At 31.8% G+C, this 27,153-nt stretch overlaps 1 protein-coding gene across 3 annotated transcripts in view; it reads left to right on the top strand.

Annotated features, from left to right (window-relative positions):
- LOC139521785 (ectonucleoside triphosphate diphosphohydrolase 8-like) overlaps positions 1–26,350 on the top strand; it is a 41,381-nt gene extending 15,031 nt beyond the window's left edge. For all 3 annotated transcript variants that reach the window (XM_071315410.1, XM_071315411.1, XM_071315412.1), the window contains exons 2-12: positions 24–295; positions 809–945; positions 4,905–5,022; positions 6,008–6,158; positions 7,095–7,266; positions 8,060–8,311; positions 8,964–9,098; positions 12,310–12,456; positions 12,843–12,962; positions 13,783–13,917; positions 23,192–26,350. In XM_071315410.1, the coding sequence (XP_071171511.1) occupies positions 46–295; positions 809–945; positions 4,905–5,022; positions 6,008–6,158; positions 7,095–7,266; positions 8,060–8,311; positions 8,964–9,098; positions 12,310–12,456; positions 12,843–12,962; positions 13,783–13,917; positions 23,192–23,425 (1,851 nt within the window). In that variant the 5' untranslated portion in view covers positions 24–45 and the 3' untranslated portion in view covers positions 23,426–26,350. The remainder of the gene's footprint in view (positions 1–23; positions 296–808; positions 946–4,904; positions 5,023–6,007; positions 6,159–7,094; positions 7,267–8,059; positions 8,312–8,963; positions 9,099–12,309; positions 12,457–12,842; positions 12,963–13,782; positions 13,918–23,191) is intronic.
- The last annotated feature ends 803 nt before the right edge of the window (positions 26,351–27,153 follow it).

The raw sequence follows: 27,153 nt of genomic DNA, 5'->3' as shown, positions 1-27,153 counted from the left end.
AAATATTTTTTTTATCACAACAGGTGGCCAATCTATTAATTTACAATGGATATAGAAATCAATGTCAGAATGAATCTTTCTAAAGATGACGAAAGGGATGTAACTCTAATAGTACCAGAACAGACAACAGTTGGCAGTTTCATCAGAAAAGTGTGTAAAGAAAATGATATTCCTATGAAAAGCAGTTATGTTTTGACATTATACGAGTCCAGTGAACCCTTAAGATGGTCTTCCAGACTCAATAGTTGTCATGTTAACTCTGGAATGACCGTGGTTTTAGGTGAAAATGAAGATGGTAAGTCGTACATATGAATTATAAATACAAAGATGGAATTTCTTATATTTTGGATAAATTATGTGCCAAATCGATGTCAGAAAATTAATCAATTTCAAATTTTAATAAAAGTTGAATATGTTCTTTGCAATTGGTAAAACGATCAAAAGAACACCAGAAGTCGTAAGAGAAAAAAAAAATTGTTTGACATATAGCCAGTGTTACTTATATGGTTTAGAAAAGAATCTGATGGTACACCGACACAATCACTGTTAAAAGGATAAGAGTTGTATTGAGATTCCAAATAATTGTTCACAACAGAATATTTGTGCATCACAGTTTTTTCATACAAGCTTTTACTAAAATGAATATATAAACATTAACCTATTTACTGAAATGATGTGTTTGTATTTCCTAATATGTACTTCCTACATTTCCTCTAACTCTAATTTAAGATTTATAATCACATACTTACTTTTTTACTTGTTCGGTATATTTTGAGTTTTGAAGAAGTATATTATTTTTCCTTTATAGATGAAGACATGAATGAAATAAGAACAGTACATTGTAATCTATGGTGGCCATTTGCCTTTATATGTTTTATGATTGGTATAATAGGAGTTACAGCCATAGTGGTTGTTAAACACATGCAGGAGCAGCCAGTATATGAGGTAGGTTATATTACGGTAATGACAGTAATATTTAAACAGAAACTTTTGTATTTGACTATGTGGTATGGTTTTACTCATTGTTGAAGGGCCTATAGTGATCTATGGTTGTGAAAATGGTCTCTTGTGGAAAAATCATACCACATCTTCTTATTTTGATAAAGAGTATAAATATAAAAAAGAAGATGTGGCATGATTGCTAATGAGACAACTCTTATTAATTTACAAAATGACACAGAAATTAGGTCACTGTATGGCCTTCAACAATGAGCAAATCCCATACTGCATAGTCAGCTATAAAAGGCCATGAAATGAATAAAGTCTATATTATGTTTATTTATAGCATTTTTGCATATCTGCTTGCAGAACAGATTGATGGTATTACTGCAAATTGTATTTCCTGGAATGAAATAACAAACTCAAATAAGAAATATTTGAAACCATTAAATTAGGTTTGGTGATTTATATTAGTAATAGAAAAAGGTGTCAAAAACTGATTATATTCTGTACAAAATTCTTTATAAAAACTCATTTAGACTGATTGACACTGAACTTCCTTAAGCTCCTACCACTATATGATATGACTGATTGATACTGAACTTCCTTAAGCTCCTACTATATGATATGACTGATTGATACTGAACTTCCTTAAGCTCCTACTATATGATATGACTGATTGATACTGAACTTCCTTAAGCTCCTACTATATGATATGACTGATTGATACTGAACTTCCTTAAGCTCCTACTATATGATATGACTGATTGATACTGAACTTCCTTAAGCTCCTACCACTATATGATATGACTGATTGATACTGAACTTTCCTTAAGCTCCTACTATATGATATGACCGATTGATACTGAACTTCCTTAAGCTCCTACTATATGATATGACTGATTGATACTGAACTTTCTTAAGCTCCTACTATATGATATGACTGATTGATACTGAACTTCCTTAAGCTCCTACTATATGATATGACTGATTGATACTGAACTTCCTTAAGCTCCTACCACTATATGATATGACTGATTGATACTGAACTTTCTTAAGCTCCTACTATATGATATGACTGATTGATACTGAACTTCCTTAAGCTCCTACCACTATATGATATGACTGATTGATACTGAACTTCCTTAAGCTCCTACTATATGATATGACTGATTGATACTGAACTTCCTTAAGCTCCTACTATATGATATGACTGATTGATACTGAGCTTCCTTAAGCTCCTACTATATGATATGACCGATTGATACTGAACTTCCTTAAGCTCCTACTATATGATATGACTGATTGATACTGAACTTCCTTAAGCTCCTACCACTATATGATATGACTGATTGATACTGAACTTCCTTAAGCTCCTACTATATGATATGACTGATTGATACTGAACTTCCTTAAGCTCCTACTATATGATATGACCGATTGATACTGAACTTCCTTATGCTCCTACTATATGATATGACTGATTGATACTGAACTTCCTTAAGCTCCTACTATATGATATGACCGATTGATACTGAACTTCCTTAAGCTCCTACTATATGATATGACTGATTGATACTGAACTTTCTTAAGCTCCTACTATATGATATGACTGATTGATACTGAACTTCCTTAAGCTCCTACTATATGATATGACTGATTGATACTGAACTTTCTTAAGCTCCTACTATATGATATGACTGATTGATACTGAACTTCCTTAAGCTCCTACTATATGATATGACCGATTGATACTGAACTTCCTTAAGCTCCTACTATATGATATGACTGATTGATACTGAACTTTCTTAAGCTCCTACTATATGATATGACTGATTGATACTGAACTTCCTTAAGCTCCTACTATATGATATGACTGATTGATACTGAACTTCCTTAAGCTCCTACCACTATATGATATGACTGATTGATACTGAACTTTCTTAAGCTCCTACTATATGATATGACTGATTGATACTGAACTTCCTTAAGCTCCTACCACTATATGATATGACTGATTGATACTGAACTTCCTTAAGCTCCTACTATATGATATGACTGATTGATACTGAACTTCCTTAAGCTCCTACTATATGATATGACTGATTGATACTGAGCTTCCTTAAGCTCCTACTATATGATATGACCGATTGATACTGAACTTCCTTAAGCTCCTACTATATGATATGACTGATTGATACTGAACATCCTTAAGCTCCTACTATATGATATGACTGATTGATACTGAACTTCCTTAAGCTCCTACCACTATATGATATGACTGATTGATACTGAACTTTCTTAAGCTCCTACTATATGATATGACTGATTGATACTGAACTTCCTTAAGCTCCTACCACTATATGATATGACTGATTGATACTGAACTTCCTTAAGCTCCTACTATATGATATGACTGATTGATACTGAACTTCCTTAAGCTCCTACTATATGATATGACTTATTGATACTGAACTTCCTTAAGCTCCTACTATATGATATGACTGATTGATACTGAACTTCCTTAAGCTCCTACTATATGATATGACTGATTGATACTGAACTTCCTTAAGCTCCTACTATATGATATGACTGATTGATACTGAACTTCCTTAAGCTCCTACTATATGATATGACTGATTGATACTGAACTTCCTTAAGCTCCTGCTATATGATATGACTTATTGATACTGAACTTCCTTAAGCTCCTACTATATGATATGACTGATTGATACTGAACTTCCTTAAGCTCCTGCTATATGATATGACTGATTGATACTGAACTTCCTTAAGCTCCTACTATATGATATGACTGATTGATACTGAACTTCCTTAAGCTCCTACTATATGATATGACTGATTGATACTGAACTTCCTTAAGCTCCTACTATATGATATGACTGATTGATACTGAACTTCCTTAAGCTCCTACCACTATATGATATGACTGATTGATACTGAACTTTCTTAAGCTCCTACTATATGATATGACTGATTGATACTGAACTTCCTTAAGCTCCTACAACTATATGATATGACTGATTGATACTGAACTTCCTTAAGCTCCTACTATATGATATGACTGATTGATACTGAACTTCCTTAAGCTCCTACTATATGATATGACTTATTGATACTGAACTTCCTTAAGCTCCTACTATATGATATGACTGATTGATACTGAACTTCCTTAAGCTCCTACTATATGATATGACTGATTGATACTGAACTTCCTTAAGCTCCTACTATATGATATGACTGATTGATACTGAACTTCCTTAAGCTCCTACTATATGATATGACTGATTGATACTGAACTTCCTTAAGCTCCTGCTATATGATATGACTTATTGATACTGAACTTCCTTAAGCTCCTACTATATGATATGACTGATTGATACTGAACTTCCTTAAGCTCCTGCTATATGATATGACTGATTGATACTGAACTTCCTTAAGCTCCTACTATATGATATGACTGATTGATACTGAACTTCCTTAAGCTCCTACTATATGATATGACTGATTGATACTGAACTTCCTTAAGCTCCTACTATATGATATGACTTATTGATACTGAACTTCCTTAAGCTCCTACTATATGATATGACTGATTGATACTGAACTTCCTTAAGCTCCTACTATATGATATGACTGATTGATACTGAACTTCCTTAAGCTCCTACTATATGATATGACTGATTGATACTGAACTTCCTTAAGCTCCTACTATATGATATGACTGATTGACACTGAACTTCCTTAAGCTCCTGCTATATGATATGACTGATTGATACTGAACTTTCTTAAGCTCCTACTATATGATATGACTGATTGATACTGAACTTCCTTAAGCTCCTACTATATGATATGACAAATGAAGAAGGTAACAAACCTTTTTCTCTTTTATTTTAATCAAAATTCATGCGTGAATTTTGTATTGATTTGTAAAACTATTATTTCAGTATGGTATAGTAATGGATGCTGGATCCTCCCACACAAAGCTGTTTATATACAAATGGGATGGAGTGAAAGAGAAAAACACAGCTCTAGCAGAACAAATACACACCTGTTCTGTTCCAGGTAAAAGATGTTCTAAAATTTAATATTGCTATGGTATGATAATGTGGATTTTTCAGTCACAGCATTAGAAAAATACAAAGATGCAGTGCTCACATTAATTCTATTAGATTATTATTAATTCATTTAAAACATAAAGAAAGGCACTTTATTATACTATCCCAGCTACTCATGGTAAGAATTATACAGAAACATTCATTGCATGATGCTTATAACTGGTAAAAAAGGGACAGCTCCTAGGTCATGAGACAGCTACTTTCAATTAAAAAGCAAGTTCGATGACTATTTCAAGGATCAGCCCCTGTAGGTTATGATTCAGTGACTTTCAATTAATAAGTAATGTTGCTGTCCATCAGATTTTCTTTTGCTGAATTATTTTCTACTGACAGAAGAGGAGATATATCTGTGTCAACAGTTTAATATACCTGTACACAAATAAGTGTTCCTTTCATTTATTTGACTCGCAGAATGAAACTTATTACCTGATTTGTACTTGCATGAGCCACACGACTGGCACCACTTGAGAAGCAAGAACTACTAACCCTTCCGGAGCAACTGAGTTCACTTTTTGTTTTTGGTGGGTTTTTTGTTGCTCAAGTCTTTGAAGTGTTTTGTGGACTTTTTGACTTTTCATCTTTATCTTTATATTTCCATGGTGCCATCACTTTTTAATGCTCTGTTGGTTTCTTTGTCATATAAGCCGCCTCTAATAAAAATATACCTTACACAAATAAATATTCACCATTATCAATGCATATGTAAACTTATTTTGGGTTGAAAAAAATCTTTATGCAAAGTCTGTAACTGTTTAAAATTGAGTTGATATAAAAACCTTACTTTTTTATATCGTATTTGATTGTTCCTAAGCCAGACAAAGTCTTATATATTAACATGTATACGTGCACTTGCATAAAGATGATTTCTATACGATGCAGCTTATATATTGAAGTTATGTCATGTAATGATATATTATTTGTTTCTATAATAGGTCATGGAATTTCAAGTTATGAGGCCAATCCTGAAGGACTAGCACCAGGATTAAGATACTGTTTGAGTGAAGCTAAGGCTACTATACCTAAAGACAAACAGTCTTCTTCACCTGTTTACCTAGGGGCAACGGCAGGCATGAGATTAATTCAGTAAGAAAAATAACATTTACACTCTAATGTCACTTTCTCCTTTTATCTGTCAACTCACCTTATTTCTCCTTTTATCTGTCAACTCACCTTATTTCTCCGTTTATCTGTCAACTCACCTTATTTCTCCGTTTATCTGTCAACTCACCTTATTTCTCCTTTTATCTGTCAACTCACCTTATATCTCCTTTTATCTGTCAACTCACCTTATTTCTCCTTTTATCTGTCAACTCACCTTATTTCTCCTTTTATCTGTCAACTCACCTTATTTCTCCTTTTATCTGTCAACTCACCTTATTTCTCCTTTTATCTGTCAACTCACCTTATTTCTCCTTTTATCTGTCAACTCACCTTATATCTCCTTTTATCTGTCAACTCACCTTATATATCCTTTTATCTGTCAACTCACCTTATTTCTCCTTTCAGCTGTCAACTCACCTTATTTCTCCTTTTATCTGTCAACTCACCTTATTTCTCCTTTTATCTGTCAACTCACCTTATATCTCCTTTTATCTGTCAACTCACCTTATATATCCTTTTATCTGTCAACTCACCTTATTTCTCCTTTCAGCTGTCAACTCACCTTATTTCTCCTTTTATCTGTCAACTCACCTTATTTCTCCTTTTATCTGTCAACTCACCTTATTTCTCCTTTTATCTGTCAACTCACCTTATTTCTCCTTTAAGCTGTCAACTCACCTTATTTCTCCTTTTATCTGTCAACTCAACTAATTTTTGTGATAAGGTTTCCTTGTGAATGAATTCTAGATGGATGTTTCTTTTGATTAATTGAATCTAGACCTTAAGTAACAACTAAGAGTTTTTTTCCCCCACAAATTACAAAACATTTTTTTTCAAATTTGAAGTCCATGTACTAACACAATATTCAGATGTTTATTTTGTATTGTATTATGAATGATAGATGAACTATTTTTTCAGTGAGGTTAACAGTACAATTACAGATGCAATATTTAAGGTGGTACGAGACACAATTGCTGAGTTTCCATTTAAATTCCCAGACCCTAACAAACAGGCCAGAATAATAACAGGGGCAGAAGAAGGACTTTATTCCTGGGTTACTGTTAATTATCTCACTGGAAAATTTGGAATGGTAGGTCTAGGTAGTTCTCCAGCTAAAAAGTTCCAAACACTCAATATTTTGTGCATATGCAAGTAAAAGTAACCCTTGTAGTTATTTCTATCTTGTGATGTGAACATTTTTCATATGTTGATCTAGCATGAATTTGTTTCTTTCATTAATCAAGCAACTTGTTGTTCTAAGGGTGACAATTTATTGTATTTTGACATTCAGCATTTTCTAAGTTCTTTTGCATACTAGATCAAATAATAGACATTTTAGAAATGGCTTACGGTACACGATTACAATTTCCAATTACTGTGTTAAAATGTGAAGAAGAAAAAAATTGGTTATAAGGGTAGTATTCTTATCCATGAAGCTTTAAATATTTATTACAATCAAAACATTTGACAGAGAAGATAGAAGTGAGACAGAGCAGAGTACATAGACATTTATTACAACCCATAACAGAACACATTGAAAAAAAGAATACATAATCAAAACAGCTGGCAGCACAGGTCATAATAATCAATTGGCCATTTCAGAATCTAATGCATCATGGGTAATATTTTCAAAAGCGTACACCAAAGCGTTTTGATTGGTTTAAAACGCTATAAACAATGAAAATTAAACCAATGACGTAACGTTATTTTTACTTTGGGGTACGAACAATGAAATTACCCATGATGCCTTAGATTCTGAAACGGCCAATTACAGAATACTTAAAAATGTATTAAAATCCTTGATCCCAAAAAAATGTATTACAAATCATACAGCTGTAGATATTTATTACAAACAGCAGAAATCTCATAGTCTTTTCTTTCAGGTCCATCCTCTTAAACTGAAATTAGAAAATAAATGGAATTTGGAGGGTCCAGAAGATAATACTTTAGGAGCAATGGATATGGGAGGAGCCTCAACACAAATGACCTTTTACCCTGGGTCAAAGGTCACAGTTCCCATGGATTACAGTGGTGATGTTATATTATACGGTATCAACTATACAGTCTATACACACAGCTATTTGTGTTTTGGAATCAACGAAATTGAAAGAAAATACAAAGCATTGCTTGTCAAGGTAAAAATATATTTCAGTATCTCAGTCATTTTTCAAATTGAAATCAAAATTTAAGAGCAAAGATGTAGATAAAAGAGGCCAAACACAATGCACACCATATAAACATAAAGGTTTTTTTTAGTCTTTTAGTTTGGAAATTGACATATATATTACATTAAAAAAACATTTAAATTGTTCATAAATGTTAATATATAGTAATCTATTAATATTTTTAAGTGCATGGACATAAATAATTGTCGCTATATATATTTCATATGAAACCATATTTGAAAAAAAATTATGACTGGGTTATTTCTAGTGAGATATTACTCAAATTAGTACCACTTGCAGCTGACCACTAGAAGAAGTATGGTCATTTGGTTTTGTTTGCAAGTTTAAGACATCCCCTAGCAACTGGTTTTAGCAGATTTTTATGCAAACTGATGATAACGCCACAGCTGTGTATGGAAGAACAAAACATGGAGTTATATCAATAAAGTAAATCAGGCAAAAAAATCAAACATTTAGTGTCATTATTTAGACTGACAATCAGTATGCAAAAACAATACATTGTACAACCATTTAAACAAGCATGTGGTACATTGAGATATATATTAGATAACTTGGCTGTAAATAACACCTTTCCATAATCCATTCCTCATTGACATTTCAGAGTAACAATTATTCCAGTACAATTCCTGATCCCTGTGGTCCATCAGGTCATACAACAATAGAAACGTACACTGATGTGTTTGAAGCTCCTTGTACCAAGGCAGACAAAATATTTATGGCAGATGATGGGGAAAAGGTAACCTAACAAAATAAAGTTGAAAATGGAAATGGGGAAATGTGTCAAAGAGATCACAACCCTGACAAAAGAGTAGGAAACAGCTCAAGGCCACCAATTGGTCTTCAATACAGCGAAAAAATCTATGATGGATTGATTGATACAAAAAAATAAGATGTGGAGTTGAGAAACTACTGTGAAAGTACTTTTACTCATGAGATACACTCAGATTATATCCATATAATGATAGGACTTTTTAAAGAGATGCATTGTGTCCACTTTGTGCTTGAAATCCTCTACAGAGAACTTGAGAAATTAACTTGTATTTTTTTTTTACCACATAGCTTATATGTAATGAATGATTGATAGCATGTTATAGCGTTCACAAAATGGTTCTTTTTTGTGTTGTAATGTCAATACATGTACATGGAAAAAATAAATAAGAAGAGTTTACAAGTTTATCAATGATTCACAGTGTGCAAAGGGCAATTACTCCTATTAATTGATAATACTACAAAATAAAACATAATCAACCATGCATGGCTAGTGTCATCTAAAAAAAATATTCAACCTTATAATGACAGCCATTTATATCAAGTTTCAAAACTCATAACAATGACTGAATCAAATTGGTTTTTTTAAAAGTTTTTAGAATGTATGATTATAAAAGAAAAGGCAAGATTTATTACAAGTACAAAATGTATCATCTCATATTACTGTTAGAAATAAATAAAGTTTAAGGATGATGTACCCTTGTGTTGCTTCAATGCTAAACATATGGAAATTTTATAGAAAATCCACAGCCTTTCCCCTTGTGCTCTCATGTTTGGCAATTCAGAAATTGATAGATAGAGGATTATTGCATACAGTGCTAGTAATGATTTCCTTAAAACAAGTTTATAATTTTTTTTAATTTTTTTTTTAATTTATCATATTTTATTGAAATCTGTACTACTTTAACTACTCACATTATATATTTTTCATAACCTGTGCATTTGTTATATTAGATAATTATGTTTAATAATCTTATTGGTAAACTTCATTTTTTGATATTAATTTTTTTTCAAGTATGGAAAATTGTATGTATAATACTAACAAAAACTAACTGCTGTATGAATATGTTATTTACTAACGTTAACAAGGCCAGGATAAGGTACCGGTACTTGATGGTTTTAACTAACAAGTTTATAAATTTAGATATTGGTTTAAATAAATATAAATATGGACCAATTCAAGTACACCATCTAGGGTGCACTCGACTATCTAGTATCTCAGCATGAGGTGTTTTGAAATTTAAAGGTTGTTTAGGACTTAAACAATGAACGCTAGCTTATCATAGAAAAACAAGTGAGTAAACTATGTTTCAAATTTTATAACAAAAAGCTCTGTATTTAAGTCTGTGGATTTTCTTCAAAACTATTTTCACCAAATTCCCTTTTTAGCTCACCTGGCCCGAAGGGCCAAGTGAGCTTTTCTCATCACTTGGCGTCCGGCGTCCGGCGTCGTCCGTCGTCGTCCGTCGTCCTGCGTCCGTCGTCGTTAACTTTTACAAAAATCTTCTCCTCTGAAACTGTTGGGCCAAATTAATCCAAACTTGGCCATAATCATCATTGGGGTATCTAGTTTAGAAATTGTGTGGCGTGACCCCGCCAACCAACCAAGATGGCCGCCACGGCTAAAAATAGAACATAGGGGTAAAATGCAGTTTTTGGCTTATAACTCAAAAACCAAAGCATTTAGAGCAAATCTGACGTGGGTAAAAATGTTTATCAGGTCAAGATCTATCTGCCCTGAAATTTTCAGATGAATCAGACAACCAGTTGTTGGGTTGCTGCCCCTAAATTGGTAATTTTAAGGAAATTTTGCTGTTTTTGGTTATTATCTTGAATATTATTATAGATAGAGATAAACTGTAAACAGCAATAATGTTCAGCAAAGTAAGATTTACAAATAAGTTAACATGACGGAAATGGTCAAATGACCCCTTTAAGAGTTATTGCCCTTTATAGTCAATTTTTTAACAATTTTTTGTAGATCTTAGTTATCTTTTACAAAAATCTTCTCCTCTGAAACTGCTGGGCCAAATTAATCCAAACTTTGCCATAATCATCATTGAGGTATCTAGTTTAGAAATTGTGTGGCGTGACCCCGCCAACCAACCAAGATGGCCGCCACGGCTAAAAATAGAACATAGGGGTAAAATGCAGTTTTTGGCTTATAACTCAAAAACCAAAGCATTTAGAGCAAATCTGACATGGAGTAAAAATGTTCATCAGGTCAAGATCTATCTGCCCTGAATTTTTCAGGTGAATCGGACAACCTGTTGTTGTGTTGCTGCCCCTAAATTGGTAATTTTAAGGAAATTTTCCCGTTTTTGGTTATTATCTTGAATATTATTATAGATAGAGATAAACTGTAAACAGCAATAATGTTCAGCAAAGTAAGATTTACAAATAAGTTAACATGACCGAAATGGTCAGTTGACCCCTTTAGGAGTTATTTCCCTTTATAGTCAATTTTTAACAATTTTTTGTAAATCTTAGTTATCTTTTACAAAAATCTTCTCCTCTGATAATACGTGGCCAAATTAAACCAAACTTGGCCACAATCATCATTTGGGTATTTAGTTTTAAAAATGTGTGGCGTGACCCGGTCAACTTACCATGATGGCCGCCATGGCTAAAAGTAGAACATAGGGGTAAAATTCAGTTTTTGGCTTATAACTCAAAAACCAAAGCATTAAGAGCAAATCTGACATGGGGTATCAGGTCCAGATTTATCTGCCCTGAATTTTTCAGGTGAATCGGACAACCTGTTGTTGGGTTTTACAAAAATCTTCTCTGAAACTACTAAGCCAAGTTAATTATAGATAGAGATAATTGTAAGCAGTTAGAATGTTCAGTAAAGTAAGATGAACAAACACATCACCATCACCAAAACACAATTTTGTCATGAATCCATCTATGTCCTTTGTTTAATATTCACAAAAACCAAGGTGAGCGACACAGGCTCTTTAGAGCCTCTAGTTCTATTAAATGCAATGAAACTGTAAATAATTATGTGTTGCATGAAGTTTCCCCTTGGTATATGTACACACTGGTCCATCTCTATTTTTCATTATCTTTGCTGTTCTGATACTATTGCAGTTTGAAAATTTCATAATTCACAGACCAAAGAAGGGGTCAAAAACCTTAAACTTGGCGAATTCTTATACAATTTTTTTTCCCATTAGAACAGAACATATGAGTTAATTGGTTCCAGTAACAATACACAGTGTTCTGCTATGGTTGCTGGTCTGTTTAACTTTGGAGCTGGCTGTGGTTTTTCTGAGTGTTCCTTTAATGGATCATATCAAGCACCTGTTCATGGCGAGTTTTATGTAAGTATGTTGCTTTGGTCAAAACAAAGACTGGTTACAATTGGGGGATTTTTGTCCTGCTTGTTTTTTTTAAATTTAAACAAAAAATAATATTAATGTTAATATCACATGCCATTTTCCTTCAACTAAACATAATGATTGTTTTCATGTAATTGTCTTGTTAAAAAAATGTGTGTAAATGCTTAATTAAAACACAACAACAAAAATAATGATGTTTAAAAATCTTTTTCTATACTTTTTTCAAAGTTTTATGTGATTTTCTTGTTGTTTTTATGTGTAAGAAATCTTGATTTGTAATTGTATAATTTAAACATGATTTTGCAATGCATAAGTACATTAAGATGATAAAAATGTAAACATTATTTAATTTTAAAACTTTTTTTCAGGCATTTTCCAACTTCTTCTATGAGATGGATTTCTTAAATTTGACAAAGAATTCTTCAGAAGTCAGTCTATCAGATTACACTTCAGAGCTTACCAGCTTATGTAGCTCTCCTTGGTCCAAGGTAAAACAAAATATAGTGACCTATATAAGCCTGCAGCATAGCAATATAGTCTGTTATACATAAACATACTTATAATGTTACTTACGTGTTGAAGGCCGTACCTTGACCTATGATGGTTTACTTTTATAAATTGTTTTTGGATGGAGAGTTGTCTCATTGGCACTCATACCACATCTTCCTATATCTATTATAAACTGCATTTAGTCAAGAAGTTTATATTTTATGATAACATAGCTTAAGCAGGGTTTTACTATGGAATTTATATAACACTTTTAATGTGAAAATAAATTAACTTTTACTTTGGTTGAGGAAATTGCCTGACAAGATTTGTTTTCCATATTTTTTCTGTAATGGCTGTATTATATTGCTTATATATTTGATATATTATATTATCTTTATTTAGAGTTATTTCTTGCAATTTCATTGGCTGATATTGTTCTAATAAATTTCAGTAAAAAAAAATATTACATCAACTGGATTATCTCCCTTATACCGTCAATGGAGTATCATTAGTGTGGCCCACAGGTCAACTTGTTATTCTTTAGTTTGTTTTAGAAAATAATGTTGGTTGAATTATTCAGATTAAGCTGCCCTGCTACAAATACTTTTACAGTTTATTCAGGAATTATTATTAATACAGTTAAAATGTAAATAAAAATATTAAAGGTGTATCACAATGGACCATTCTTGAATTCACTTAACCAATTAAAATTCTGAAGAAAAAACTGAAAGTGAGTTGCTCAGTTGAAACATGAACTATTTTGTAGCAAAATTTTTCCTAAAACTTATTTGTTATCTTCATTATTTCCACTGAATATAGGTAAAAGATATGAAAGCTGCTAATGCTGAGTTTTTACCATGGTACTGTTTCCGTGGACATTATATACTCAGTTTGTTAACATCAGGATATAAGTTTAATGATACAACATGGAGAAATATTAAATTTTTAAACAAGGTAAGTTGGTCAGTCTTGTTATATTACATCCTTCTACTAATCAAATTATATTATGAAAATAAATTTCTCTAATTCTTACACTATTTAACCTTTTCCTGACCTGTTGATTATTTTTATTTAATCAATGTGTGGTTTGTTTGATCTCAGTTGTTCATTGGTCAAAATTCGATTATGACGTCAAATTTTTTTGCTTTCCTCTGAAATTTCCTATTGTGTTGCATGAAAAAAGATGACCATGCCTGATGATGTCACATAGAAAGAACAAATCTTTTTTTCAAATCATTTGAAAAGAAGGAATAAGTTTGCCTGCATATTGTTTAAAAGTCATAAGAGAAACAGATTCCACCTCCAAATCTGGTGTAAAATGATATTTATCCACTCTCAACATTTCAATTTTAGATATTTAAAACATTCTGCGAGCCTCACGTTTTAAATTGAAAATTTAACTATCTTGAGTGGATTATTTTTGTAATACACTCAATCCAGCAGAGAATCTATATGTATCACTAGAAAAGGGTTGTTAGTCCTCTCTTTAAAAAATTTACACTGGATTTTAAACTCAGGGAATAAACCTTGTTTACAGGGTATAAATTGTGACTTGGATAACCTTGTTTACAGGGTACACATTGTGACTTGGATGGAGAGTTGTCTCATTATCTTTTAATATCTATATTTTGCTCACACATTGCCATATTACATGTATAAGTTTGTGATTGGGTAAGTTTAAGGGGAATCGTCAGTGGTAGGTCAATGATATTTGGTATACAGTTTTATAGACATTGTCATCTCATTTCCATGGAGACCATTTTGCTCTTCCCCCTTTAGGTATGTGTCATGGGGACTTTGAACATTTTGCAGAGTTTACAATTTAAAGCATTATTCTTGGTTTTCGCACAATAACTTTAGTATAAGTAAATAGAAATCAATGAAATTTAAACACAAGGTTCATGACCACAAAAGGAAGGTTGGGATTGATTTTGGGAGTTGAGGTCTGAACAGTTTAGGAATTAGGGGCCAAAAAGGGGCCCAAGTAAGCATTATTCTTGGTTTTCGCACCATAACTTTAGTATAAGTAAATAGAAATCTTTGAAATTTAAACACAAGGTTTATGACCATAAAAGGAAGGTTGGGTTCGATTTTGGGAGTTTTGGTCCCAAAAGTTTAGGAATAAGGGGCCCAAAGGGTCCAAAATTGAACTTTGTTTGATTTCATCAAAAATTGAATAATTGGGGTTCTTTCATATGCCCGATCTAACTGTGTATGTAGATTCTTAATTTTTGGTCCCGTTTTCCAATTGGTCTACATTAAGGTCCAAATTGCTCAAAGGCAAACAAATTATTTTAAGTTCATTAGACCACATTCATTCTGTGTCCAAAACCTATGCTGTGTCAACTATTTAATCACAATCCAAATTTAGAGCTGAATCCAGCTTGAATGTTGTGTCCATACTTGCCCCAACCGCTCAGGGTTCAACCTCTGCGGTCGTATAAAGCTGCGCCCTGCGGAGCATCTGGTTTAAAAGTTAAAAGATGTGGCATGATTGCCAGTGAGACAACTCTTCACCAGAGACAAAATGATATAGAAGTTTTAAACTGTAGGTCCCTGCACAGCCTTCATCAACAAGCAAAACCTTTACCACATAGCTATAGTCAGCTTTCAATTCAGAGGGAAAAATGTAAGGCCTGATTAATGTACAAAACAATGTAAAAAATAATATACAGCAACAAATGACTACCACTTAATTACAGGCTCCTGACTTGGGGCAAGCACATACATAATGTGGGGTTGGGGCCTAGTTTGTTGGCTCCAAACCCTCCCATAACCTGGAACAATGATGTAAAGGGCTTAACTCTTCAGATCGATACAAAACAGAAAAATATCTATAAAAACACACACCAGACCTGGCAAAGTATTTATTCATTCCCACAACAACAAGGCACAGGGGGTCAGTCTTTTGCAAGACTTAAGCAATGGCAGGCAAAACTATAAAGCAAGCAGCAAGTTGTAACAAATTTATATAGTAACAGGTCCAAATAATAATAATGATGCCAAATCAATTAACAAATAAATAAAGTCCAAATGATCCAAATAAAAAGTCACTAATTTCATTAATTCACAGTTAAAGTTAAGTCCAAAAAATGTTCCAATATTCCAAATTGATGTTGTCTGGCTTGAATAGGTACAGTTATGTTGAGCTGTCTTTTGAGTACGGGTTTCTCCTGAGTAGCTGAGCCTGGTTGGCTTTTGAAGCACTCCTATCTGGATCACACCGACGAGACTACACTGGTGACTACATCATGACTACATTGTGACTGCTTCGTGACTTCAATTAATTTCAAAAAGTTGACTGTACAATTTATAGCACATGTAGTAAGAGCTCAAATTATGACGAGTATTACTTACTTTAAATCTATGTAATTTGAGTAATCAAAATTTACTACAAAACTGCCAAAGGTAAAAAAAACCTAAGAATAGTGTCAATTTAATTAAGCCAATTAAAAGATAAGTTAATTATATTACTTTTGACTTGAGTAATTAGTGACATGCTGACAGAACAAAATTTATCTGACATAATAATTTTACAATTTTCCTTTTAATAAAATCAAAATAAAATGTTTTCAAAAAATGACATAAAAAACTTTAAATACCAAAACTACCCTATAACATATTTCCCTCCGCTCAAATATGTTTGTCCTCAAACATTAAAAAAACAAAAGATTATCACAAAGAATGCAGTTGATTTAAAAAAGAAAATACAATATAAAATCTGAAAATTAACTTAGTTGATAATAAGTCATTGTGGTTACATAAAACAGTATTTATAACACATAGAACATTACACATTTAAGAAGAAGAAAAACACAAACACTCATCCTCCCACACAAATATACTGGCTGCAACTTGCACAAGATGACCAAGTCTTATACAAGTGCATGGTGTAAAACTGAGTGGTCAATCCAGCTATACACCTTTTGATTTACCGGTACATTCACAAGCTAAAGAATCACAAATAAAAAATTCATACAAACATTGATAATAGCATTACTAGTTATATTAACCATTTATATTCAAGACAATCACAATATTTACTATATTAGTTGGACACAATGGTAAGCAGTTTTCTTTTAATGAATAATGAAAAAAGAATATACCTTGTAATAAAATCTACATCATTTCAATTACACACTCCTTTTTTTTTTCTTTTTCTAAAGCATCAACAAACAAAAAATCTTCTGATTACTACATTAATACTCACAAAGACTATCCAAAAAACACTAAATCTCGAAATCTTTAAAATAGATAATTATCATTATAAAATTAAGTCCAAATTACATTCACTCTTTCGTTATAATATTTTACCCCTGTATCTTTTTATTCTAACTATTGTCATGACTGTTGGTTGCTGTGTCTAACAAAAGTCATGGTCTTGATTTGAAGGTACATTTTCTCACACTCCACAAGTTTGAATCTACTGGATTATGTACTATCAAGTAAACTGTTAATCCAGAGGTACTTTAATAGAATGGCAGCAAACGTCCGATCAAGAACATGACATTCTTCAAGTGGTCATGCATGCAGGACTTCAGTATCTGGTCACGATGTTTCCGCAGAAAGTGGCAATTGGATGACAAGTTATTTTCTTGGCATTTCCTGACAAATGTATGGAGTAAATATTGATCTTTGAACCCAGTGTTGAAAGCTTTCTGCCATAACTGTCTTTGCTATTTCTAAAGATGTGATGCTGATTCTGTGTCCAGTGTGTTCTTCTTTTACAAATGATTCTCTGCTGTAAAGGTGGGAAGGCTTGCACATTTTGATCTTCTATGGCATTATATATTCTTAATTCTTCTCTTTCCCATGATTACTACTAAAAGAATTTTGGCTATATTAGATAAAATCTATTCACAGAATAAAAAGGCAATAAGCTGCATAAAACGTGTGTAAAACTACAAAATTCCTGAATTTATTAGCAGTCTCAATAAAATATATATATTCACAACTTTTCTTTGAAGAAACGTTTTGCTTTGATAACTAGCAATTTAATTTCGAGAATTATCATAAATATTGTTATTTCAAAAGCTACTTATCTTTAAGTCTCTGTAGTAGTTCTATTTTGTTCACACGCTGCAGTTGTCTTTCTTTACAATCAGTTTGCCAACTTTGGTACAGTAAGTTTTAAAGTTGAAAACTGAAACTAAACAAGATTATAATTAGACTTCTGTAAATGGTAGACTATGAAAACAAAATTCATTTGAATACTACCAATTGCTTTTTACAGATTCAAAACTAATTTTATTTCTAATCTATTTAGATTCAATCTTGCACAATATTTGCTGAAACTATAAAAATTTAAATATAACTGTAAAGATAAAATAATAAATAATATTCCAATAAGTTACTTATCTTCAATAGTAGATTCTCACTTTCCGCTGTTCCTTCAGTTGAATTATAGTTATGAAATTCCTTCCCAAATTTTGTAAGTAGATAATTTAAAAGTACTTTTGAAAGCTGTTGCTAATAATAATGCCATGCCAAAGCTATATGGATCTAAATGCTGCCAACGGGCCCGCCACCAAATCTGTCACCAAGAGCCAATGCACGTCGAGTTTAAGGGGGACTATCGAACATGCACAGCCCAAGGCACAGGGGGTCAGTCTTTCGCAAGACTTAAGCAATGGCAGGCAAAACTATAAAGCAAGCAGCAAGTTGTAACAAATTTATATAGTAACAGGTCCAAATAATAATAATGATGCCAAATCAATTAACAAATAAATAAAGTCCAAATGTTCCAAATAAAAAGTCACTAATTTCATTAAATCACAGTTAAAGTTAAGTCCAAAAAATGTTCCAATATTCCAAATTGATGTTGTCTGGCTTGAATAGGTACAGTTATGTTGAGCTGTCTTTTGAGTATGGGTTTCTCCTGAGTAGCTGAGCCTGGTTGGCTTTTGAAGCACTCCTATCTGGATCACACCGACGAGACTACACTGGTGACTACATCATGACTATATTGTGACTGCTTCGTGACTTCAATTAATTTCAAAAAGTTGACTGTACAATTTATAGCACATGTAGTAAGAGCTCAAATTATGACGAGTATTACTTACTTTAAATCTATGTAATTTGAGTAATCAAAATTTACTACAAAACTGCCAAAGGTAAAAAAAAAACCTAAGAATAGTGTCAATTTAATTAAGCCAATTAAAAGATAAGTTAATTATATTACTTTTGACTTGAGTAATTAGTGACATGCTGACAGAACAAAATTTATCTGACATAATAATTTTACAATTTTCCTTTTAATAAAATCAAAATAAAATGTTTTCAAAAAATGACATAAAAAACTTTAAATACCAAAACTACCCTATAACATATTTCCCTCCGCTCAAATATGTTTGTCCTCAAACATTAAAAAAACAAAAGATTATCACAAAGAATGCAGTTGATTTAAAAAAGAAAATACAATATAAAATCTGAAAATTAACTTAGTTGATAATAAGTCATTGTGGTTACATAAAACAGTATTTATAACACATAGAACATTACACATTTAAGAAGAAGAAAAACACAAACACTCATCCTCCCACACAAATATACTGGCTGCAACTTGCACAAGATGACCAAGTCTTATACAAGTGCATGGTGTAAAACTGAGTGGTCAATCCAGCTATACACCTTTTGATTTACCGGTACATTCACAAGCTAAAGAATCACAAATAAAAAATTCATACAAACATTGATAATAGCATTACTAGTTATATTAACCATTTATATTCAAGACAATCACAATATTTACTATATTAGTTGGACACAATGGTAAGCAGTTTTCTTTTAATGAATAATGAAAAAAGAATATACCTTGTAATAAAATCTACATCATTTCAATTACACACTCCTTTTTTTTTTCTTTTTCTAAAGCATCAACAAACAAAAAATCTTCTGATTACTACATTAATACTCACAAAGACTATCCAAAAAACACTAAATCTCGAAATCTTTAAAATAGATAATTATCATTATAAAATTAAGTCCAAATTACATTCACTCTTTCGTTATAATATTTTACCCCTGTATCTTTTTATTCTAACTATTGTCATGACTGTTGGTTGCTGTGTCTAACAAAAGTCATGGTCTTGATTTGAAGGTACATTTTCTCACACTCCACAAGTTTGAATCTACTGGATTATGTACTATCAAGTAAACTGTTAATCCAGAGGTACTTTAATAGAATGGCAGCAAACGTCCGATCAAGAACATGACATTCTTCAAGTGGTCATGCATGCAGGACTTCAGTATCTGGTCACGATGTTTCCGCAGAAAGTGGCAATTGGATGACAAGTTATTTTCTTGGCATTTCCTGACAAATGTATGGAGTAAATATTGATCTTTGAACCCAGTGTTGAAAGCTTTCTGCCATAACTGTCTTTGCTATTTCTAAAGATGTGATGCTGATTCTGTGTCCAGTGTGTTCTTCTTTTACAAATGATTCTCTGCTGTAAAGGTGGGAAGGCTTGCACATTTTGATCTTCTATGGCATTATATATTCTTAATTCTTCTCTTTCCCATGATTACTACTAAAAGAATTTTGGCTATATTAGATAAAATCTATTCACAGAATAAAAAGGCAATAAGCTGCATAAAACGTGTGTAAAACTACAAAATTCCTGAATTTATTAGCAGTCTCAATAAAATATATATATTCACAACTTTTCTTTGAAGAAACGTTTTGCTTTGATAACTAGCAATTTAATTTCGAGAATTATCATAAATATTGTTATTTCAAAAGCTACTTATCTTTAAGTCTCTGTAGTAGTTCTATTTTGTTCACACGCTGCAGTTGTCTTTCTTTACAATCAGTTTGCCAACTTTGGTACAGTAAGTTTTAAAGTTGAAAACTGAAACTAAACAAGATTATAATTAGACTTCTGTAAATGGTAGACTATGAAAACAAAATTCATTTGAATACTACCAATTGCTTTTTACAGATTCAAAACTAATTTTATTTCTAATCTATTTAGATTCAATCTTGCACAATATTTGCTGAAACTATAAAAATTTAAATATAACTGTAAAGATAAAATAATAAATAATATTCCAATAAGTTACTTATCTTCAATAGTAGATTCTCACTTTCCGCTGTTCCTTCAGTTGAATTATAGTTATGAAATTCCTTCCCAAATTTTGTAAGTAGATAATTTAAAAGTACTTTTGAAAGCTGTTGCTAATAATAATGCCATGCCAAAGCTATATGGATCTAAATGCTGCCAACGGGCCCGCCACCAAATCTGTCACCAAGAGCCAATGCACGTCGAGTTTAAGGGGGACTATCGAACATGCACAGCCCAAGGCACAGGGGGTCAGTCTTTCGCAAGACTTAAGCAATGGCAGGCAAAACTATAAAGCAAGCAGCAAGTTGTAACAAATTTATATAGTAACAGGTCCAAATAATAATAATGATGCCAAATCAATTAACAAATAAATAAAGTCCAAATGTTCCAAATAAAAAGTCACTAATTTCATTAAATCACAGTTAAAGTTAAGTCCAAAAAATGTTCCAATATTCCAAATTGATGTTGTCTGGCTTGAATAGGTACAGTTATGTTGAGCTGTCTTTTGAGTACGGGTTTCTCCTGAGTAGCTGAGCCTGGTTGGCTTTTGAAGCACTCCTATCTGGATCACACCGACGAGACTACACTGGTGACTACATCATGACTATATTGTGACTGCTTCGTGACTTCAATTAATTTCAAAAAGTTGACTGTACAATTTATAGCACATGTAGTAAGAGCTCAAATTATGACGAGTATTACTTACTTTAAATCTATGTAATTTGAGTAATCAAAATTTACTACAAAACTGCCAAAGGTAAAAAAAAAACCTAAGAATAGTGTCAATTTAATTAAGCCAATTAAAAGATAAGTTAATTATATTACTTTTGACTTGAGTAATTAGTGACATGCTGACAGAACAAAATTTATCTGACATAATAATTTTACAATTTTCCTTTTAATAAAATCAAAATAAAATGTTTTCAAAAAATGACATAAAAAACTTTAAATACCAAAACTACCCTATAACATATTTATTTCCCGCACTTTTACCTGATTGTTTACAGTGCGTGAGTGTAATCTATTTCTGTCTGACTACATAGGGTCGATAAAGTTTATTAAACAATGTATTTGTTTCTAGCAGCTTAACGTTTACTAAACGATAGTCATCGATGACAAAATTTCGGGTTAGAAACAAATGTACTCATTGTTTAATTGTTAATTGTGACTGATGGAATAATAGGAATAGGCAGACAGACAAAAAGTCACAGGACAAAAAGTCACAGGACATAAAGTCACAAATAATTTGTTGACTCAACCGTTAGTTGAACATATAAGATAAAGATCTTGAAATATTTACTATTTGTTACATATACTCATTTTAAAGTTTAGGAAATTGTTCATTAGACGTGATAAATGAAGATTTATTTAATTTTAATCTCACAAAGGATGTACTTCTTGGTTCCATGAGGCCATTTAAGTGCTGTATCACTTTAACATTTTGTTTTCATAACCATTATTTGATCATCTGTGATATTTTTTTGATAAATTTTGTTTACAAAGTTTGTTTACATACAATAGTTCAAGAAAAATACAAAAATGTTTTGTTTGAAATAATTGTTTTCTTATACAATGAAAATAATCTGAAGGAATGAATTGTGACTTTCTGTCCTACATTCTAGGAATAACCCCAATTGGCTTTTCTTTTAAACAAAAATGTGTTTATCAATCTTCTTCATCTGAAAAGAGAAAGCCAAAGTTTAAAAAAAAAATGATTACTGGTATGAGGAGATATCTTTTCTTGGTCATGTTGAAACCTAGAGTTGGTCAATTTGTTAAAAGAATCAACACCTGTAAGGTTCATCTTTTGAGGCAGCCATTTATTGGGGTTTTTTTTAAGTCAAGAGATGGTACCAGAAGTAGTTGTAAGCCATCCACCTATTTAAAAAACTGTAATAGAGAATCCTTACGACAAAAAAGTTGGATAATATAGACTAGGGCTGCCTTCACTTTGTGTCTTCTTCAGAATTCAATTTGGTCGCTATTCACTTGTATTTATACTGATAAAATTCTAAAGTTGTAACTCTATGGGAACCAGTAAGTAAACAAAACAATATATTAATGATTATGTATATATCTCCCTAAAATAGGCATGTTTTTTTTTATAAAGTGCAACCTATTATTCAAGTATTGTGGTAAATGAATTTTTGTTTTTCCATTTACAGGTAAACAAGAAGACAGAGATAGGGTGGAGTTTAGGATTTATGATAAGTTCCAGTACTTCCATTCCAGCTACCATTCCTGAAATTATGATATCTAATTTAGCTTTTATTATGTTATGTGTTTTGTTTATTATTTTCATGATATTAGGTATAGGGTTCATAATGCTGGGTGGTAGATATAATAAAATGAAACAAAGAGGAATGTATGAACGATTAAAAAGTTACGGAGCTGTATAATAGTTATTGTTGATGTTTAAAATGTCTGTGATATACTCATGCCAGTATTTATATGTGTTATGTCATTGTTAAATATTGAGGTACTGTTGTTAGTTATGTGTCAGTATTCTCAAAAATGATGAGGATAATTGAGATACAGAAACTATTTCTTCAGGTGGTTCCATGTTGAGTTTATAAAGTAAAAAAAGCAATGATTCCATATGAGATTGTGATTTGGTTTTTTTTGTCAGCAATTGTCATGATTTTCTCCCTTTCTTACATATTTCATGATAGGCAGGACTATGGCTACTTTTGGATTCAAGTAAAAGTTTTCAACTTTTTGCCCATATGCTCATCCAATCCATGAGAACAGTTGTGTTCTCCTCCTAAAGCAGAAAATTTCTGATGGTATTTACATCAAATACCTAGCTCTTTGGCAGCTTCTTTTAAGCCCACCTGGCCTACAGGGCAAAATGAACTTTCTCATCACTTGGCAACTGCCGTCTGTTGTTAAGTTTTACAAAAATCTTCTCTGAAACCTCTGTCTGATGACCCTGTCTGCCAACCATGATGACCACCATGGCTTAAAAAATAGAGCATTTCTTGAGAGAAATAAAATTGAGATAAACTAATTTTTATAGTAGTTATATAGATCACAACATAGTGCTTTCATTTATAAATTGTATTGATTTGTATGTGTGTTCTTTAAAACAGATGTCTTCCCTTGGTATAAAATTAAAGAAATCATCATTGCTTTGACACAGATAAGTGTTTATTGTTTTTCAGTAAATTGTCTACAATTATTAGGGAATCTGCTGTCTGGAATCTAAAATCTAAGTGGAGAATAAAACCCTGTTTACACTGAAAAAAAAGATTGATCTTTACTAAGATCAATCTTTTTAAGATCGATCTTTGGTCCAGTGTAAATGGGTAAGATAGATCTTCAATCGGACTTAAAAAGTCTACCTCTAGAGGTGGTTTTAAAAAGATCGATCTTATTTGAATCGATCTTTTTTTTGGTGTAAACGCATCGTGATCGATCTTTTTCAGGTGAATGTTATATTTAGATATGAAAATAAAGGTCAGATCGGTTCTTTTTATGTTGTAGTGTAAACGCTTGTGCAATGTAAACGTGAACTGGTTTTTTTAAGATCGATTCAATTTCATTGCCAGTGTAAACAGGGTCTAACTCTCTTAGACAGCAGCTAAAAAGCAAAGAGACTAAATTAAAAAATTTAGAGTTCCAGTCTTTATGAATTACAATGAATCTGATGAACCAGGGCAGTGAACATGTAAAATCAAGTAACAGAATATTAAGAGAGGAGTAACAAGCCTTATAGATACATATAACATTTATGAAAATTCCTACCAATTTTAGGATAGTAGCCCAAAGAGTTCTATAATATAAGTCCATATCATAAGTCCATTTCATAACTTGGGTGAATGTACTAGCTGGTTTGGATGTGTCCATAAAAGAGTGACATATATATGTTTAAAGTATTTTTTTTGTAATCAAAGCTTATGTAGCATTAACCAATATTTTTAGACATTGTGATTATTGTGTGTTTAATAATTTTTGTAAATAAATTATAAATGGCATTTCACCCATCCATATTAAAGTAAAGGCATTAAGATTTTCTATTATAACCAATGAGCCTCGTCATGGGGTTTTTGATTATGTGATTACTTTGCCATTTTTATAGTGATTATTTGATTACAAGACCACATATTTCATGATTTGTTGATTATTGGATAATTCATGACTGCGTTTTTGATTATTTTATAATATTGATTCAAAAAATAAATAATGATTATTTGATTATATTGGCAAAAAAATGTGATTATGTGATTACTTGGACAACCCTATGACGGACCTCACCAATATAAAATTAGGTTGTCTGGTCCTGTGTACATCAAAATACAGGCAATGGCATTAGAATGAATACTCTTCTATCTTTTTTTTTTAAATTTGATGTTAAAGCATAATATTTAAATGTGAGAATTGTAATGTTATTAACTTATATGTTTTTCACTTGGTGCAAATGTTTATTATTTAGATCATGAAGTCACATACTGTATAAATGATATAGAGGAATCATTAATATTCATTGAATAGCAACTTTTAATAGGTCAAGGTTACCATGAAGATAAATGATACACAACATACAAATTCTCAATAGGCTTGGATGAAGACTTACTTGTAAAATCAAATCCACAAAAATATGTATTCAATCCACAAAATATTGTACCCATGAAATAAAACCAATCCACAGTATTTGAACATTAGTCTGCGGAGACTTTTGTACTTCAGTACCGGTAATTCATGCAATTGTCAGAAGCTTCTCCGATTAGAGTATGAACAAACTAATATTCTGGAAGGCTTTGAATCCTTTATGATAGTTTACGTCCTTTAGTCTCTGCTGGACGGTTGTCTTATAGGCAATCATGCCACATCTCTTATTAACCAAGATTCTGGGTATATTTGTGACCAAACAATGAAATGGGCTGATCAACAGGGGCTATTATATCAATACCATTGTCATAATCACTCGTTGTGTTATGCTCCTCTAAATAAAGTGCTTAATTGATATATTTTTGTTACTTTTTATAAAAGATAAAAAAAAAAAAAAAAAAAAAACTATGTGCTTCAGACTTCTATGCTTCAAGTACGTAATTAAAGTCTTGTTATAAATTCATTGTATATTTCAACATATGATATGTTTTATATGTATTAAATGTTTATATTTTCACACATTGCATACACTCATTTGTAAGAAATTGTTATGTAATATCTTATATGGTTTATGCATGGTATATTTCTATAACATTTTAACTAGTAACAAAAAGGTTATATTATTGGATGGTACATGTTCTATGATATATATTATCAGTTTATTTTTTATTACTGACTAAGAACTGATAAGGAACCTTATAAATCTTAAATTTCTTATTTTTGGCCGATATAACTACAGATGAATGCAGTTGTAAGTACCCTCAGCATTAATGGCCATTTTTCTTGATTTGTGTCCATGGTCATATTTTGGAACGTTGATGGCTAACAGCCATGTGATTTGTTGTGCAGAAGCATCTTCAGGTGTGAGATCAAGAGTTTGATCCTATAGTGCTTGTTGTTTTTTGTTTATTGTTTTGTATATAAATCAGGTCTTCAGTGTTCTTGTTTGTATTGTTTTACATTTGTCATTTCAGGACTTTTTATAGCTTGCTGTGTAGTATAAGGTTTGATCATTGTTGAAGACCGTTTATATCAATGTTGAAGTGACCTATAGATGCTAACTGCTCTGTCAATTGATTTGTGGTGTAGAGTTGTCCCTCATCATACCACATCTTCTTATTTTTATATCATCAAACATGCCTCAAACAGGCTATGTCAAATATGTTCACATGCATCAAATAAAGATTGATAATTTGAAAATTAAATACCAACTACTTAAAAATCCCATGTAATAAACCTGCTGTGCAACAAAACTAGCAAAAGGCTCGTTTCGTAATAATACCTATGATTGGGTGGGATAGAATCCAGGAAAATCTTGTAAGATTATTTGAAAGACTAAAATACTTATCTATTTAGTATAGTATTAAGTGTAATTGTATTACGTTCAAATCTTTTGGTTAAGAACATTAACTACAATGTGTGTGTGAATTATTTCAAATGTGTTACCATTGCTTACTTACAACAGTGTGTCAAAAAATGCATTTACCAATGTTCTCAGTTAAGTTGAAAAAATAAA

The sequence above is a fragment of the Mytilus edulis genome, chromosome 4, assembly GCF_963676685.1.
Source record: "Mytilus edulis chromosome 4, xbMytEdul2.2, whole genome shotgun sequence".
NCBI classification, from domain to species: Eukaryota; Metazoa; Mollusca; class Bivalvia; order Mytilida; family Mytilidae; genus Mytilus; species Mytilus edulis.
The sequence above is the reverse complement of the archived record's forward strand: the minus strand, read 5'-3'. Positions and strand labels throughout refer to the sequence as shown.